At 41.3% G+C, this 13166-nt stretch overlaps 1 protein-coding gene across 1 annotated transcript; it reads right to left on the reverse strand.

Annotated features, from left to right (window-relative positions):
• Nucleotides 1–48: 48 nt before the first annotated feature.
• Nucleotides 49–11829, reverse strand: LRRIQ4 (leucine rich repeats and IQ motif containing 4). Its single transcript, XM_037137463.2, has 5 exons — nt 10807–11829; nt 7170–7343; nt 5760–5898; nt 4369–4565; nt 49–766 (listed from the first exon to the last, which is right to left on the reverse strand). The coding sequence occupies exons 1-5, from the start codon at nt 11827–11829 to the stop codon at nt 614–616; spliced, it is 1686 nt and encodes a 561-aa protein (XP_036993358.2). The 3' UTR covers nt 49–613.
• Between the last annotated feature and the right edge of the window lie 1337 nt (nt 11830–13166).

Here is a 13166-nt window from a genome sequence, read left to right on the forward strand (position 1 = left end):
GAAAAAAACAAACCCACCCAAACCACAGTGAAGACCTGTGGTGATAGCACCATTCTGCATCCTGACTGCGGTGGTGTCTACATGAAGCTGCGTGCGACACCACTGCCCTGACCTACGTGCACAGGTAAGTGCATGTGTGTATAACTGGAGAAGTCTGAGTAAGTTCTCCTGTGGGCACCATGCAGCCTTTCTGATCTTACTCCTGTGTTATGGTTATGCGAGGTGTCAGCACTGAGGCGGGGTAAAGGGCACATGAGCCTCTCTGTGTGTCTCTTCGGAATTTCCCATGAATATATAATTATTTCAAAGTTAAAAGTTTTTTAAAAGTAGAGCACTTAACAAACCTCCACGTACAGGTGCATCTACAATGATCTGTTTATGGCCAATCTTGTTTTATTGGGATCTCCCCCTTTTACTTCTCCCTGATATTATCAGGAAGCAATTCCCAGGGTTCACACCATTTTATCACAAATATTTCAGTAAAAATAAGGTTCTTTTCTTTTATACATGGCCATAAGTCTATGAATAATTTTAGCGTGGTAGGCATCCACCTCCTATATATTTTGCCTCCTTAACCCATGAGGGTTCATTACCTCGACATTAATACACAAAGTTATTTCTTCTTTTCCTTTACAGGTTTTCCTTTTTCGACCTTCTTTCCTTTCTTATCTTTTGGAGAATTCTTTCCTTTCTTTCGTAATTTTGACAGTTCTTCAAATTTCCCCAATCCTTTCCGTACCATCATTCCACGCCACCATGCCTGAATCTGAAAACAAGATAAACCCAAACAGCATCAGCCGGTATCACTACAAACTGAGGAAGGTTACATCTCTTCGTTCTGACATGTAGTCTTAAAGATGTGGAAATGGAATGTGACTAGAACTCTAAACCTTATTTTCTTTCTTTCTCAATTGACCAGTCATCCATGAATTTAAAAAAAGGTTCTTAGTGCTTTTAGGCACTAAGCACTGTTCTAAACCTTGGGCAAACAGCAGTTAAATACCAATGTCGTCAACTCTGTGGAGCTCACATTCCAGGGAGGGGAAGAGACAATAAACTATAAACACATGAATGTGTTCAGTGCCCTGGAGAAGACAGTGCAAGGAAGGGGAATCAGGGGTGCCTCTACCCTGCCTTCATCTTCTGACTAGACTTCCTGTGGCCCTACCCATTACAGCCAGCCCCCCCCAACCCCCTCACTTGATCCTATTTCCTCCCCCCTACTCAGGAACATCCCTCATCTAGTAGTAAATCTCTTTGAGCCTTTAGCACCCAGAACTACAAGAAAATTAATTTCTGTTGTTTAAGCCACTCAGTCTATGGTCTGTTGTTATGATAGCCTGCACTAACTAAGGCAGTTATTTTTCCAATGAGGCCTACCTTGACTATTCATTTCAATTAAAATTCTACGCCCTGGCTGCTGTGGCTCAGTGGGCTGGGTGCCTGCCTGTGTGAACCAAGATGTTGCTATTTCAATTTTCAGTCAGGGCACATGCTTGGGTTGTGGGCCAGGTCCCCAGTTGGGGGCCTGTGAGAGGCAACTGATCAATGTTTCTCTCACACATCCATGTTTCTCTGCCTCTCTTTCTCCCCACCTTTTTCTCTCTCTAAAAATAAATAAATAAAATCTTTAAAACAATCAATTAAAATCCCACAACACATACCCACACAACATCTGGCAATCTCAGCTCCCCTCAGCTTGAACTTTTTTTCAATACAACTTCACACTTTCTAACATAGTATATAATTTAATGTTTTATATTTCATGTTTTTATTCTCATCACACTAGGCTTCGAGCAATATGAGGACAGCAATATTTGTGTTTGTTCCATGATGTATTTTCAGTGCCTAGAACAGTGCCTGGCACATAGAGGAAACTCAACAAATATTTGTTGAATGAATGAATGAATGAATACAGTGGGGTATGCTATTTTATATAAGGTGGATTAAGGGCAGGTATGAAGATATGTGAGCAGAGACTCAACTAAATGTGGGCATAGTATTGTCCGAATCAGTGGGAAGTGTCTGCAGGCAGGAGGATCCTGAGATGAGACCCTGAGGCAGGAGCATGCTTGGGTGTTGGAAACCGCCAAGGACCCTGTCTGTGACTCAAGTAAAGCGAAAATGGGACAGATGAGATGGGGAGTGAAAGCTGCAGATCAATCAGGGTGGTGATTGTTCAAGGGAACAGTACTGCCCTCTAGAGGCATTCTGAAAATGTACAGGGCTTTTGGTTGGAAGGTTTAGTGGTCTTCAATTGTGTGGCTTGTACCCTGGTCCACCAAGACTTTCAAGGGTGTACATGTGGGCTCGCATCTTCTGGAGGCAATCCGTTCCCAAACATCAGCTTCCATATGCGCCCTTTCCTAAAAGGTACCTGCCTAGGAAGACAACCGTTAACTCTCCATCCCCACCTCCCTGTTCACAGCTGTCCCTCTGGCACACCTCTCACCCACCTGCATCTGACTAGGGGGTGTTGCCCTGCACTCCCAAAAGAGGGACAATTAAAAATAGTGTTATTGATGTTGGTCCTAAGAGCAGGATAACCAATCCCTTTGCCTTCCAACTCTTTGCCTTCAAGAAAATTGAAGGTAGACCCACTGATTTGTCTGCTAAGAGCCTGTTATCTGATTTGGGGGAGCACAAATCTGGGAAAAGTCCAGGATATGTGTAATGCATTGTCATTTAAAACAAAATGTAGGCAAAAAAACCTTCTTCCATTCTTGTCAACTTATTTATGTGAACAAGGTTTCTCAGCACTTCATCTATAAAATGAAAAACAGGTATAGAAGTGATGCCAAGCCCTGTCTCATTCTAGCAAAAGTGATCCTTATGCATCCTTATGTGAGGATGTGTAAACTATGTGAGAAAGTTTCTCTCATTTGTATCTGCACTTCACAAAAATCCTGTAAGTCAAATAATTAAACATCAAAATATGTAAGAGATGTTATATTGTTTTGGTCAATTTTATACTACTAATAATTATAATATGAGTAATAAAATGGAATAATCCAGAACGCTAAAAATACTATTGTCACACAAAAAATTTAATCTTAAAATTTAATTTACATAAAATATTTTTTTTTGCCTAGAAGTTTGAAAGGTGATATATAAGTGACTTAAAATAATATGACTAATAAAATGTATATTTTATTTTAAGGTAAACTGTAAGACAAACACACACACACGTGCAACATTATAATCAATTCTCAGGGGAAAATGGAATGAAAATACATGTTCAAGAAGAAAAGAATATGATAAAATTTCTGAGCTTGTTCAAGTATTTTGTAAATTGATGTTGACTGACATATCAAATCAAAACAACATTTATATTCCATTGGATACACTCAAAATATTGATTTAAGAGCTCTGTTTGAAAACACCAATATTTAAAACTCACTGGAAAGTATATCTTTTGCAATATTTTAAACCCAGTGGCAAAAAAATTTAAATACCAAATTTAAAATGTACAAGATGGTATATGGCTTTTCAGAAATGCTTTTAGAGAAAAGGGTGTTATTTTTATTTTTCCAGTGTAGTCATTCCTGAGTGTGTGTGTATATATATTTAAAATAAATATTTTCATAAAATTTTTAATATAAATTACTTTTCTTTTTCCTTTATGTTGTAGCTTAGGCATTACTTTGATTTATTAAAATCATGTGTTTTTGGTAGGTTATATCACCTGAGTTTAGTTTCAGGAAAAATGGAACATGGTCAACTTTAGTAGAAGGAGGCGGATCCACCTGTGTCATGGCAGCATCGGTCTGCTGCTGAGTGGAAGGCGTGTTTCAAGGGAGCAGGTGTGGACATGGGGACGTGAGAAGAAGAGGGCTTGGATCAGCTGAACAGAGAATCCTGACTGTTGACAGAAGTGGACACAGTCCTGGTCTGTCTGAGGTGCCCTGTGTCTCCAGGGTTTGGTGGGCAAGAAGGAGGGAGACAGGGCTCTTAGCTCTTTGATCCTAGTTAGTGGCAGAGCTGGACTCTGGTCTCAAGACCTGAGTTCCAGGATGCTTTCATTTCTGATTTTTCAGATGTATCTGACTGACTTTGGTAATACTAGCTGTTCACTCCAGTGAATAGCCTAAGGATTTTAGGTCATTTTAGGATTTGGAATTTCCGTTCTTTGGCCTGACTGTTGGCTTCTTATCTGATAAGGACACAAGGAACATGAAAGAAAAAAATGCTAGGATGATGTTCAAAATTCCCTTGCTCAGCCCTGGGTAAGGAAATGAGTCTCTACCCTTGCGGACAAGGTATAGATGTGCCAAGAGCAGCCTCATTGGATGATCTGTAATGCGTGTAACAGGAACCCCTCTCCAAAGCAACTATGAATATATTATCTGGAAGTTTTGCTGATTTTACCTTTGTTGCTAGTATTTTCATATTTCTTTTCTCCTTAAGGTATGTGAATATAGCCTCTCTGCCTTCAGTGCATACTCCTACTGGGGGTTCTTCCATGGGATTGCCCATCAGTGTCAAAGCCTTGAGATTCACAAGACAGTCTAAATCATCCGGAAGTTGGGTGAGCAAGTTGTCCTCCAGCAGTAATTCTTTCAAAGCTGAAACAATTTGTTTAAATGATGGATTTGTGTTAAAAAAAAAAAAAGAGGCAAGATTAAAGCACGAATTCTTTAGTCCAGTCACTTAGAAATGGTTGTTCCCTATTGTGCCACATCACAAGAGACATCAGATTTCATGAGGCAAACCCAAGTTCTCTTCTTCAAAACAAGTCCAAGTTGTTGGAGCTAGTGTAATCAAGAGAGAGATATTGGAACATAGGAAACACCAAAATATTTTGAGAACACTTCATTCCTCCAGGGACGAAGGACCGGATAAAAGTGTATGGTCAGGAGCATTACTAAGGAGTACTGCATACCCACTCCTGGCCCCTAATCTTTCAATATCTTGTGGTAGCAGCTTACACTCATATTTCTTCACCCTCCTTTCATTAAAGAAGAACAGTCACCCTGGCTGGGGCCTGTGAACCACACGATTGTGGTTCAATTCCCAGTCAGGGCACATGCCTGGGTTGTGGGCCAGTTCCCAGCAGGGGACTCACGAGAGGCAACCATACATTGATGTTTCTCTCCTTCTCTCCTTCCCTTCCTCTCTAAAGATAAATAAATAAAATCTTTTTTAAAAAAGAATAGTCATAGTTCGGAAACACATCTATAAACCTGAAGATTCAGCACACTGAGGAGAAAATTTTTTAAAAATCTGGCCCCAGTAGGAGCTCAGCAAAAGCTTATTAAATAAATGAACGGATTAATGGATATACACATCATGGGTTAGCCCAGTGGAAAATGTTTGAGTGTTTAAATGTGAGTCGTATATGACTTTTTGTATCAATCATGTAGCTCCAAAAGCTCCACCCCTTGCTGATATCACAACTCTTATTCAATAGTTTTCCTTTTCTTCAAGCGACTGAACGGCCTGATGTGAAGTTAGTATAGCGCCGAAACTCCCAATTCTGGCATGGGGTAGATGCTCAGTAAATTATTCTCGGTGGTATAATGACCACATGGGTGAATGCTAACTTTCTTAGTAGTTGCTATGTAATTTTCAATTCCCAGTGAATAATCTGCCTTTGTGAGGTTCTTCGCTGTACTAGTCAGGCCCCTGACCTTGCCCACATCACAAGTGAGCCCTGCAAGAACGTCCAACCTCTCTAACCACTAAAACAAAGAAGCCTTCATCATGGAAAATGCTGGCCTCAAACTCTGCTAGGCTGTGGACCTACTAAGATTCTTCACCTTGTGCTTGGCAGATGGAATCTGGAAGTTGCTTAAGCAGATTGTGGCGGCAATCAAGAATTTCTAGGGTAGGCATTGACCCCAGGGCTACTGGCAAGTACTCCAGATGGTTGTTCTCAATATACAGCTCTTTGAGATTCTGAAATAATATGACAGTATATACTGTAATAATCCTTACACTGAAAAATGACATCATAACTAGAATCACCTGTGAGTTCCTAAGGTCTTTCGATGAGGGTTATTATGCGTTATAATAAAGGAAAAAAAAACATGTAAAGAACCATCATCAAAAAATAAAGTTATTTTTGAGTTAAGCCATTAGGTGTGGTTCCCATTTATGTAGGGAAAAGAGAACATGGGAATCTATTGTTTATTTGTTTCATGAGAACTTAATGGAAAAATAATTTGGATTATTTAACTACATACATCATTTGATCCCTTTCAATAGCTAATTATCTCAGATGATAATTAGCCTGAGAAGTGTCATTTGCTCAACTATCAATCCAACATTGCCCAAGTGGAAGCAGCCAAATATACAGATAATAAATTAACTGCTTTCAAATTTACTGGGCAAAAATTTGTTTATATTTCACCCTAAGATTTTGCACAGTGTGGCATGACATATACAAGGAGCAAGTTGATTAACAGAGTTCTATGAACACAGAGCAGAGGAATGGAGAATTAGAAATAGGAACCCTGTGTCGCAGGTGGGAAATATCTGAGTCATACATACCGTTGCTCAGTTTAATGACCGGGGATAATGTGCAGCTCACACTTACTGTATCAGTATTAAGAGTGTGGTACCAGGAGCATGAAAAAAAATAACAAGTCTTTAAAGTATGCATATAGATAAAGACAAACTGGTATGGCTACTTTGAATGAAGTTATCTTGTTGCTTTGCTAGGATCTGGCACTGTGCGGTGGACCCATCTTCAGGGAATCTGTTGCAACAGTGAAATAGACTATGACTGGCCTTCTACCATGTAGAGTGGCAGGTCTTATTGCCCCATCCAAAATGCAGGCTCCCAGTCATGTGACCTGTATGATACTTTAATTTCAAAATAATACAACTTTCGGGGGCAACTTATAAAAAAGTGGAAACTGAGTGAAAAGCAGAATCATTCAATTTATGCAAATAAAACATGACAAACCACACAGTGGAAAGAAATACGGCATAATATACCCAAGAGCAATCACAACAAAATGTTCTTAGGGTATAAATCTGGGGGTTGTTCAGGAAGACAATGGAAGCTTCAAAGTATGGTAACAACTGCCTGTTTGAAGCTGGAAATCCACTACGGTTGATTCCAGACACAGCCTGTGGGGATACCACCATATTTTCTCAGTATCAGCCAACTTAAGGGATCAGTAGGCATGTAGTTCTTTAACTGCTACTTTGGGGATGCTTACCTGTAGTGCCCTGATTTTATCTGGCACATAGGTGAGCTTGGCTCCCTGATCTTGCCCAATGTGTAATTTCTCTAAAGACTCTAAAGAAAAGAGTTCTTCTGGAAATGTAAGGAACTGATTCCCAGTTAACCCAAGCGTCTTCAGTTTTGAGAGTGAGCCAAAGCCTGAAGGCAGCTAGAAGTATTAAGAGAAGATAAGTTTCAGGTCAAGACTATTTTTAACAGTAAGAAAATAAATTGGGCTTTTAGTTTTGAGGCAAATTTTTTAAACAAAAAAAAATAGAGCAATTTAGCAATTCCTACATATAACAAGTTTGCACATGTCTGCATAGATAGTATTTATACTTGTAGATTGGAAGTCTGGAGTTCTACTTTCCCCCTGAGCATCTCTGCTCTTCACTTATATGCACTGCTTTAAATTGGGGCAAATTTTAGCTTTTGTTGCAAATTTTTGAACTGTAGTGTAGCAAATGCTTGACATTATTGAAGAAAAGGACTAAAGTTATCAGTGTAATATTGCAATTATAGTAGTCACGATTAAGTTATTAGAACTGACAAGTTTAGTGACATGATCTCTCACACTAAAAGCCTTTAACTCAGCATTTTTTACAAGTTCTATGATCTTTTATCAGGAAATGGAGTGTCTGAACACTGCTGCCATGTATAGATTGTGCACTGCACAAGTCCAGGTGCAGAATGGCACGGTGGCATTCAGCAGCCTTGTAGCTGCAACTGCACTTATGTGTTTTCTACATTCAACATTACTATGTATTAGTTTCAGGTTTACAGCCTAGTGATTATACAGTCATATACTTTACAGAGTAGTCCCACCGATATTTCAAGTAAACACCTGTCATTGCATATAGTTATTATGATATTATTGAATATATTATGATATTATTGAATATATTTGATAGTCTATAGTTTACATCCTCATGACCATTCTATAGCTACCACTTTGTACTTCTTAATCCCTTTACCCTTTAATACAGTCCCCTAACCCTACTCCCCTCTGGCAATCACCAGTTTGATCTCTATATCTATGAGCCTATTTTAATTTTGCTTGTTCGTAAATTTTGCCCTTTAGATTCCACATATAAATGAAGTAAGATGGTATTTGTCTTTCTCTGTAGGACTTATTTCACTGAGCATCATACCTTGTAGGTCCATCCATGCTGTCACATGTAGCAAGATTTCACTCTTTTTTTTATGGCTGTAACTTAGCAACTTTGAAACTTCAGTTGAAGTCTCAGATGCAAACAATAAAGACTATTATTATATCTTGTCCTTTGTCTTCCCTCCAGGGAATACCGAGGCTTGTGTGCTCTGTGTGGGTTTTGGGTAAGCATCTCCCAGACTCCCAGACCTTCAGGGTCAGAAGGCCCTCTATTCTCACCTTCTAATATGGTGGTTGAATAAATTTCATAGCTAACCATACAGCCCACAGTTAAACACCATCTCCTGGAATGAAAAGCTCATTACCTTGGATGAAAACGCTCTAATCATCAGATTTTCTTCTTTTTTTCAAGCCAAAATCAGTGTCACTATTATGTCCAACTATAGGTGTTTCTGGCCCTCTGGAACCACATGGAAAAGTATCGTTTTTAAAATGTGTGACACACTCACCCTTTGGTTATGTTAGAAATGCTGATTTTCTTGTGGGAAAAACAAAAGCCTAGGTATACAAGGTCTGTCTAGTACAAGTCCAGCCATTGTTAATATAATGGAAATGGTTTGAGTCACATCGATGTAACCTGGCAGCCAAGGAAAGTGGACTGGAATGCACATGTGTGAACAAGGACTTCACTGTACTAGTCACAGGGAGCTGTAGAAGCCATTGAGTGAACATGTGGACTGTGTGGCCATCACATTCAAAATGACTGAGGGAGTAGAGCATCAAATTTTGCATTAAGTTTGACTATTCCTCTGTGGAAACTATTCAGGTGATTTAGAAGGCCGCAGCTATGGGCAACTGGTGATTGACAGCTTCATCATGACAACATCATGCATCATGTCTCCTGCAGAGTTTTTTGGTGAAACACCAAATCATCCAGGTGACTCAGCCTTCCTATAGCCCAGATTTGGTGCCCTGTGACTTCTGACTTTTCCCAAAATTAATGTCACCTTTGAAAGGGAAGAGATTTCAGACCATCTACGAGATTCAGGAAAATACGATGGGGCAGCTGATGGCGATTAGGAGAACTGTGGTCCCAAGGTGCTTACTTTGAAGGGGACTGAGGTGTCATTGTTCTATGTACAATGTTTCTTGTATCTTGCATCCTCTCCAATAAATGTCTCTATTTTTCATATTACATGGCTGGATACTTTCTGGATAGACTTCATATATCTCAGTGTAACAGTGGGGAATTGTAACTTACCCCACCATTCTTCTAACATTGTTTCTGTAAATGCTGACTCTGACTAATATGTAGCTTGTAGATGAACAGCGTGTTTGTATAAGAATCCTAGGAACTAACTTCAAAAGATAAAGACTCCTACCTTCAGGCATCCCAGCTCCAGATTTGCTGACCTCCATGTGTAAAACCAGGATGGCGCACACCAGACCATTGCTTGACCTGTGTCTAGGTCCTGATTAGAATGGACTGCACTGTTCTGCACGCACAGAACTTTTCAACCCCCTCCCTTGATCTCTCTGTCCTGCTTTCTCTCTCTCCTTATAAAAACCTCCACCTGCGCTGAGATGTTAAGATGGGCTTTGAGTCGAGAGTTCCCCATCCTCTCAGATTGCGGGCATCTGAACAAACCACTTTCCTTCTCACCAGCATGTCTCACGAGTTTGGCTTTCGTTGTGGCAGGCAGCTGGACCTGTGTTTGGTCGCGCGCGTGTGTGTGTATTTTTGTGTGAGTAGAGATTAATAAGCAGCATCATAGGATTCTGCAAATTGGATGTTTTACTTTTTAATCAACATTAGAATTTTGAGATTTATCCACACTGGCAACTATAGCTCCAGCTTACTTAAATTACTGTACAGTGTTGCATTTTATGAATACGTATACCACAATGTCCTTGTTCATTTCTCTAGTGACATTTAGATGGTCTCCCCTTACTTCATGATTATCAACAGTGCTGATGAACATTTCTGAACATGACAGCCTGCACTTACGGGAGCAAATGTCCCTGGGGCTAAAGATGTGCTTGCAGTTTCCCATTAATGGACCCTTCAGGTCTGAGGATTTCAAAGGAATTCCTGTTAGGAGGTGGTCTTTGTTAAGAATTTAGACCCTGGAGCCCAGAAGCTTTGGATGGAATCCTGCCTTTATCATTATAGGTGTGTGGCCTTGACAAGTTACTTAAGCTCCCTCTGCCTCATTTTCCTCCCATACCATTGAAGATAATATTATCCATGTCAAAAATCCTTTTGAAGATTAAATGAGATGATCCGCATAAAACACTTTGCCCAGTGATGGCCATACATATTATAAACATTAGCTACTATTTATAATTAATATTGTTATTGGGGAGAGTAGTGTAAATGACCACCTTGTTGGGCATATTTGTTAACCCGAGTTTTGGGGCATAAAGTCAGTTGGAATTTGTGTAGCCACAGAATCACTCCAACTGCGGGCAGGAAGGGCCCTTAAGGAGAGTATGGTGACACCAGGAAGGGAATCAGTACCTGCTGTATTTTATTATCATCCAGCGCCAGGACCTCCAGGTTCTTCAGGACACAGATGTGCAACGGGCAGCTTTCCAGATGGTTCTGACTGAGGTCCAGGAAGCGCAGGTTGACCAGCCGCCAGAAGGAGCGGCGCAGCGCCCGCAGGCCGGTGTTGCTCAGGTAGAGCAGGTGCAGCGAGGTCCACCTGCAGACGAGGCGCGGCACCTTCTCCAGAGGGTTCCCGCTCAGCCCCAGCTCCGTCATCTCGGAGAGCCCCTCCAGGGTGGGCGGGATGGAGTGCAGGCGGTTGTGGGACAGGTCCAGCACCGACAGCTGGCTGCACTGGCACAGAGACTCGGGCAGACAGTGTAGGTCGTTGCGGGCCACGTAGAGCTTCCGCAGCCTGGTCAGGTTCCCGATCTCTTCTGGAATGACCGTTAGTTTGTTCTCATCCAGGTCAATGACCTCCAGGTTGTAGAGGACGCAGAGCTCCGGCGGGAAAGCTTCCAGCTGGTTTCGCTCCAGGTAGATCTCCTTCAGTTTGGTCTGGTTCACGATTTCCACGGGCAGCGCTGCCAGCTGGTTTCCGGACAGTCCGAGCAGCTCGAGGTGGTGAAGGTGTTTGCAGAGTTCCACCGGCATCTTCCGCAGCTGGGTGCGGTAGAGGCGGAGCTCGCGCAGCCTGCGGAGGCCGCTGAGGACCAGAAGGGAGGAGGGGAGGAGGGGGTTGTCGCTCAGGTCCAGGCCCTCCAGGCTCCCCAGACTTGTCAACTGGGGACACAGCTTGCTCAGCTTGTTCTTGTTCAGGTAGAGGATTCTGACATTCTTTAAATACTGGATATCCTCAGGGATTTCTTCAATCTGGTTATTTTCCAGATGCACTTCTTCTAATTCTTTTAATTCTAAGATCTCCGATGGAATGGTAGTGAGGTTCTGATTAGAAGCATCCATGAAAAACGTTCTATCAGAGGTTTGCTGAGGGTCATATTTCTGATGTATCATAGAGGACTGTTCTACTGATTTCATAATGTTATTTGACATTATCTGGATGAAAAATTCAAATATTCAAAATCTGAAACAGCATGAAAAGAAAAAATCAGAGTTTCCCTGCCACCAGATTTGGTGTCCTTAAGAGAGACAAAATTAAAATTTAGTTGATTAAATTCAGTGCTTGACATTATGCACAACATAAAACGTAGGTTTTGTGCTCTGTGTTAGGAGAAGAATCAAAGTGTAGACTCCTTTTTCTCCTAACAGGTTGACTAACGTGGAAAAAAAAGAGTATCTAATTTCAATTTTTTTGAATGTCTGTCTTGGTTCTCTTTTCAGGTAGGAAGTACAAATTTGCAAAAGACACTGCAAAACACTAGGAAAAATCAATATTTTAATATACAATACTTTTTTCTTAAAACCACCAGAGAGTTGTAGATGCGAAGAAGGTCAAAAGAATTAAATCTGCAAGATGGACTAGTCCTTCCTAAATAAGTAGAGACCAGTAGGCACTTTCATGCCTGGAGGCATTTTCAGGTTTGGTGACTGGCAGGTAGAGAAGCAAGCCTTCCACTGACATAGGCAAAGGACCTTGAGGGACCGGGAGAAGCCAGCCAGACCTTTAACAGCCATGGTGGCTTAGAATCTGGAGGAGCCTCAAGTGCAGCGTCAGTTCTTCCCACCAGCCAGTCCTCCCCCGTCAGGCTGGAGCAACTCCGTGGCCCTAGGGTAGGTTGCAGGCTGGGCTAAGGAGCAGAGAGAGATCCTGTCCTCTCATGGTCTTACATTCCTAAGCCTTGCTGGGTGGAGGGGCTTACATCCTTAAGCAATACATTTGAAATTGCAGTGAATCGGAATGAACTAAATCTGCAACCTAGAAAGAAATTAAATGGACAGATAAATCACGTGCATGGATCAGAACCCTCAATAATGTTGAGAGGCCGATACTCTCCAAATTGCTCTGCTGTTTCAATGCGATGCCACTTGAAATCTCTGTGAGCTTTTTTTTCTTTTTTGGTAGAAGTTAATAAGCTGACTCTAAAATGCAAAAGATGTAAGACTGCAAAAGACAACCTTAAATAATAACTAAATTAGCAGACTTAAACTACTAGATTTATAAGTCCTATAAACCCAAGATGTTAATACTGTATTATGGAAGACTAGGTCCTTGATCATTCACACACACACACACACACACACACACAGCCTAAGGGAGAAAGCAGAGAAGACACAGTTGGTGGCCCGGTTAATTTTAGTAGCGACTTTGACTCGCTTCACAGGTGGGGGGTAGCGTGGAGTGGGGGGCTTTCCTGTGGAGTACAGGGCCTCTCCTCTAGCGCAGAGGCCCAGGCCCTGGATGGAGGGGGTGTGTTTCTAGCCCCACACTT

Source organism: Artibeus jamaicensis, unplaced genomic scaffold, assembly GCF_021234435.1.
Source record: "Artibeus jamaicensis isolate MK-2021 breed Jamaican fruit bat unplaced genomic scaffold, CSHL_Jam_final scaffold_474, whole genome shotgun sequence".
Lineage (NCBI taxonomy): Eukaryota > Metazoa > Chordata > Mammalia > Chiroptera > Phyllostomidae > Artibeus > Artibeus jamaicensis.

Bases quoted from the DNA above. Each gene is read 5' to 3' on its own strand.
- LRRIQ4 (XM_037137463.2), bottom strand. From the start codon at position 11,829: ATGTCAAATAACATTATGAAATCAGTAGAACAGTCCTCTATGATACAT. The intron at 5,899-7,169 runs GTAAGCATCCCC...ATATTATTTCAG, and splicing joins ATAAAATCAGGGCACTACAG to AATCTCAAAGAGCTGTATAT. The intron at 4,566-5,759 runs GTGAAGAATCTT...AAATTGTTTCAG, and splicing joins TTCCATCTGCCAAGCACAAG to CTTTGAAAGAATTACTGCTG.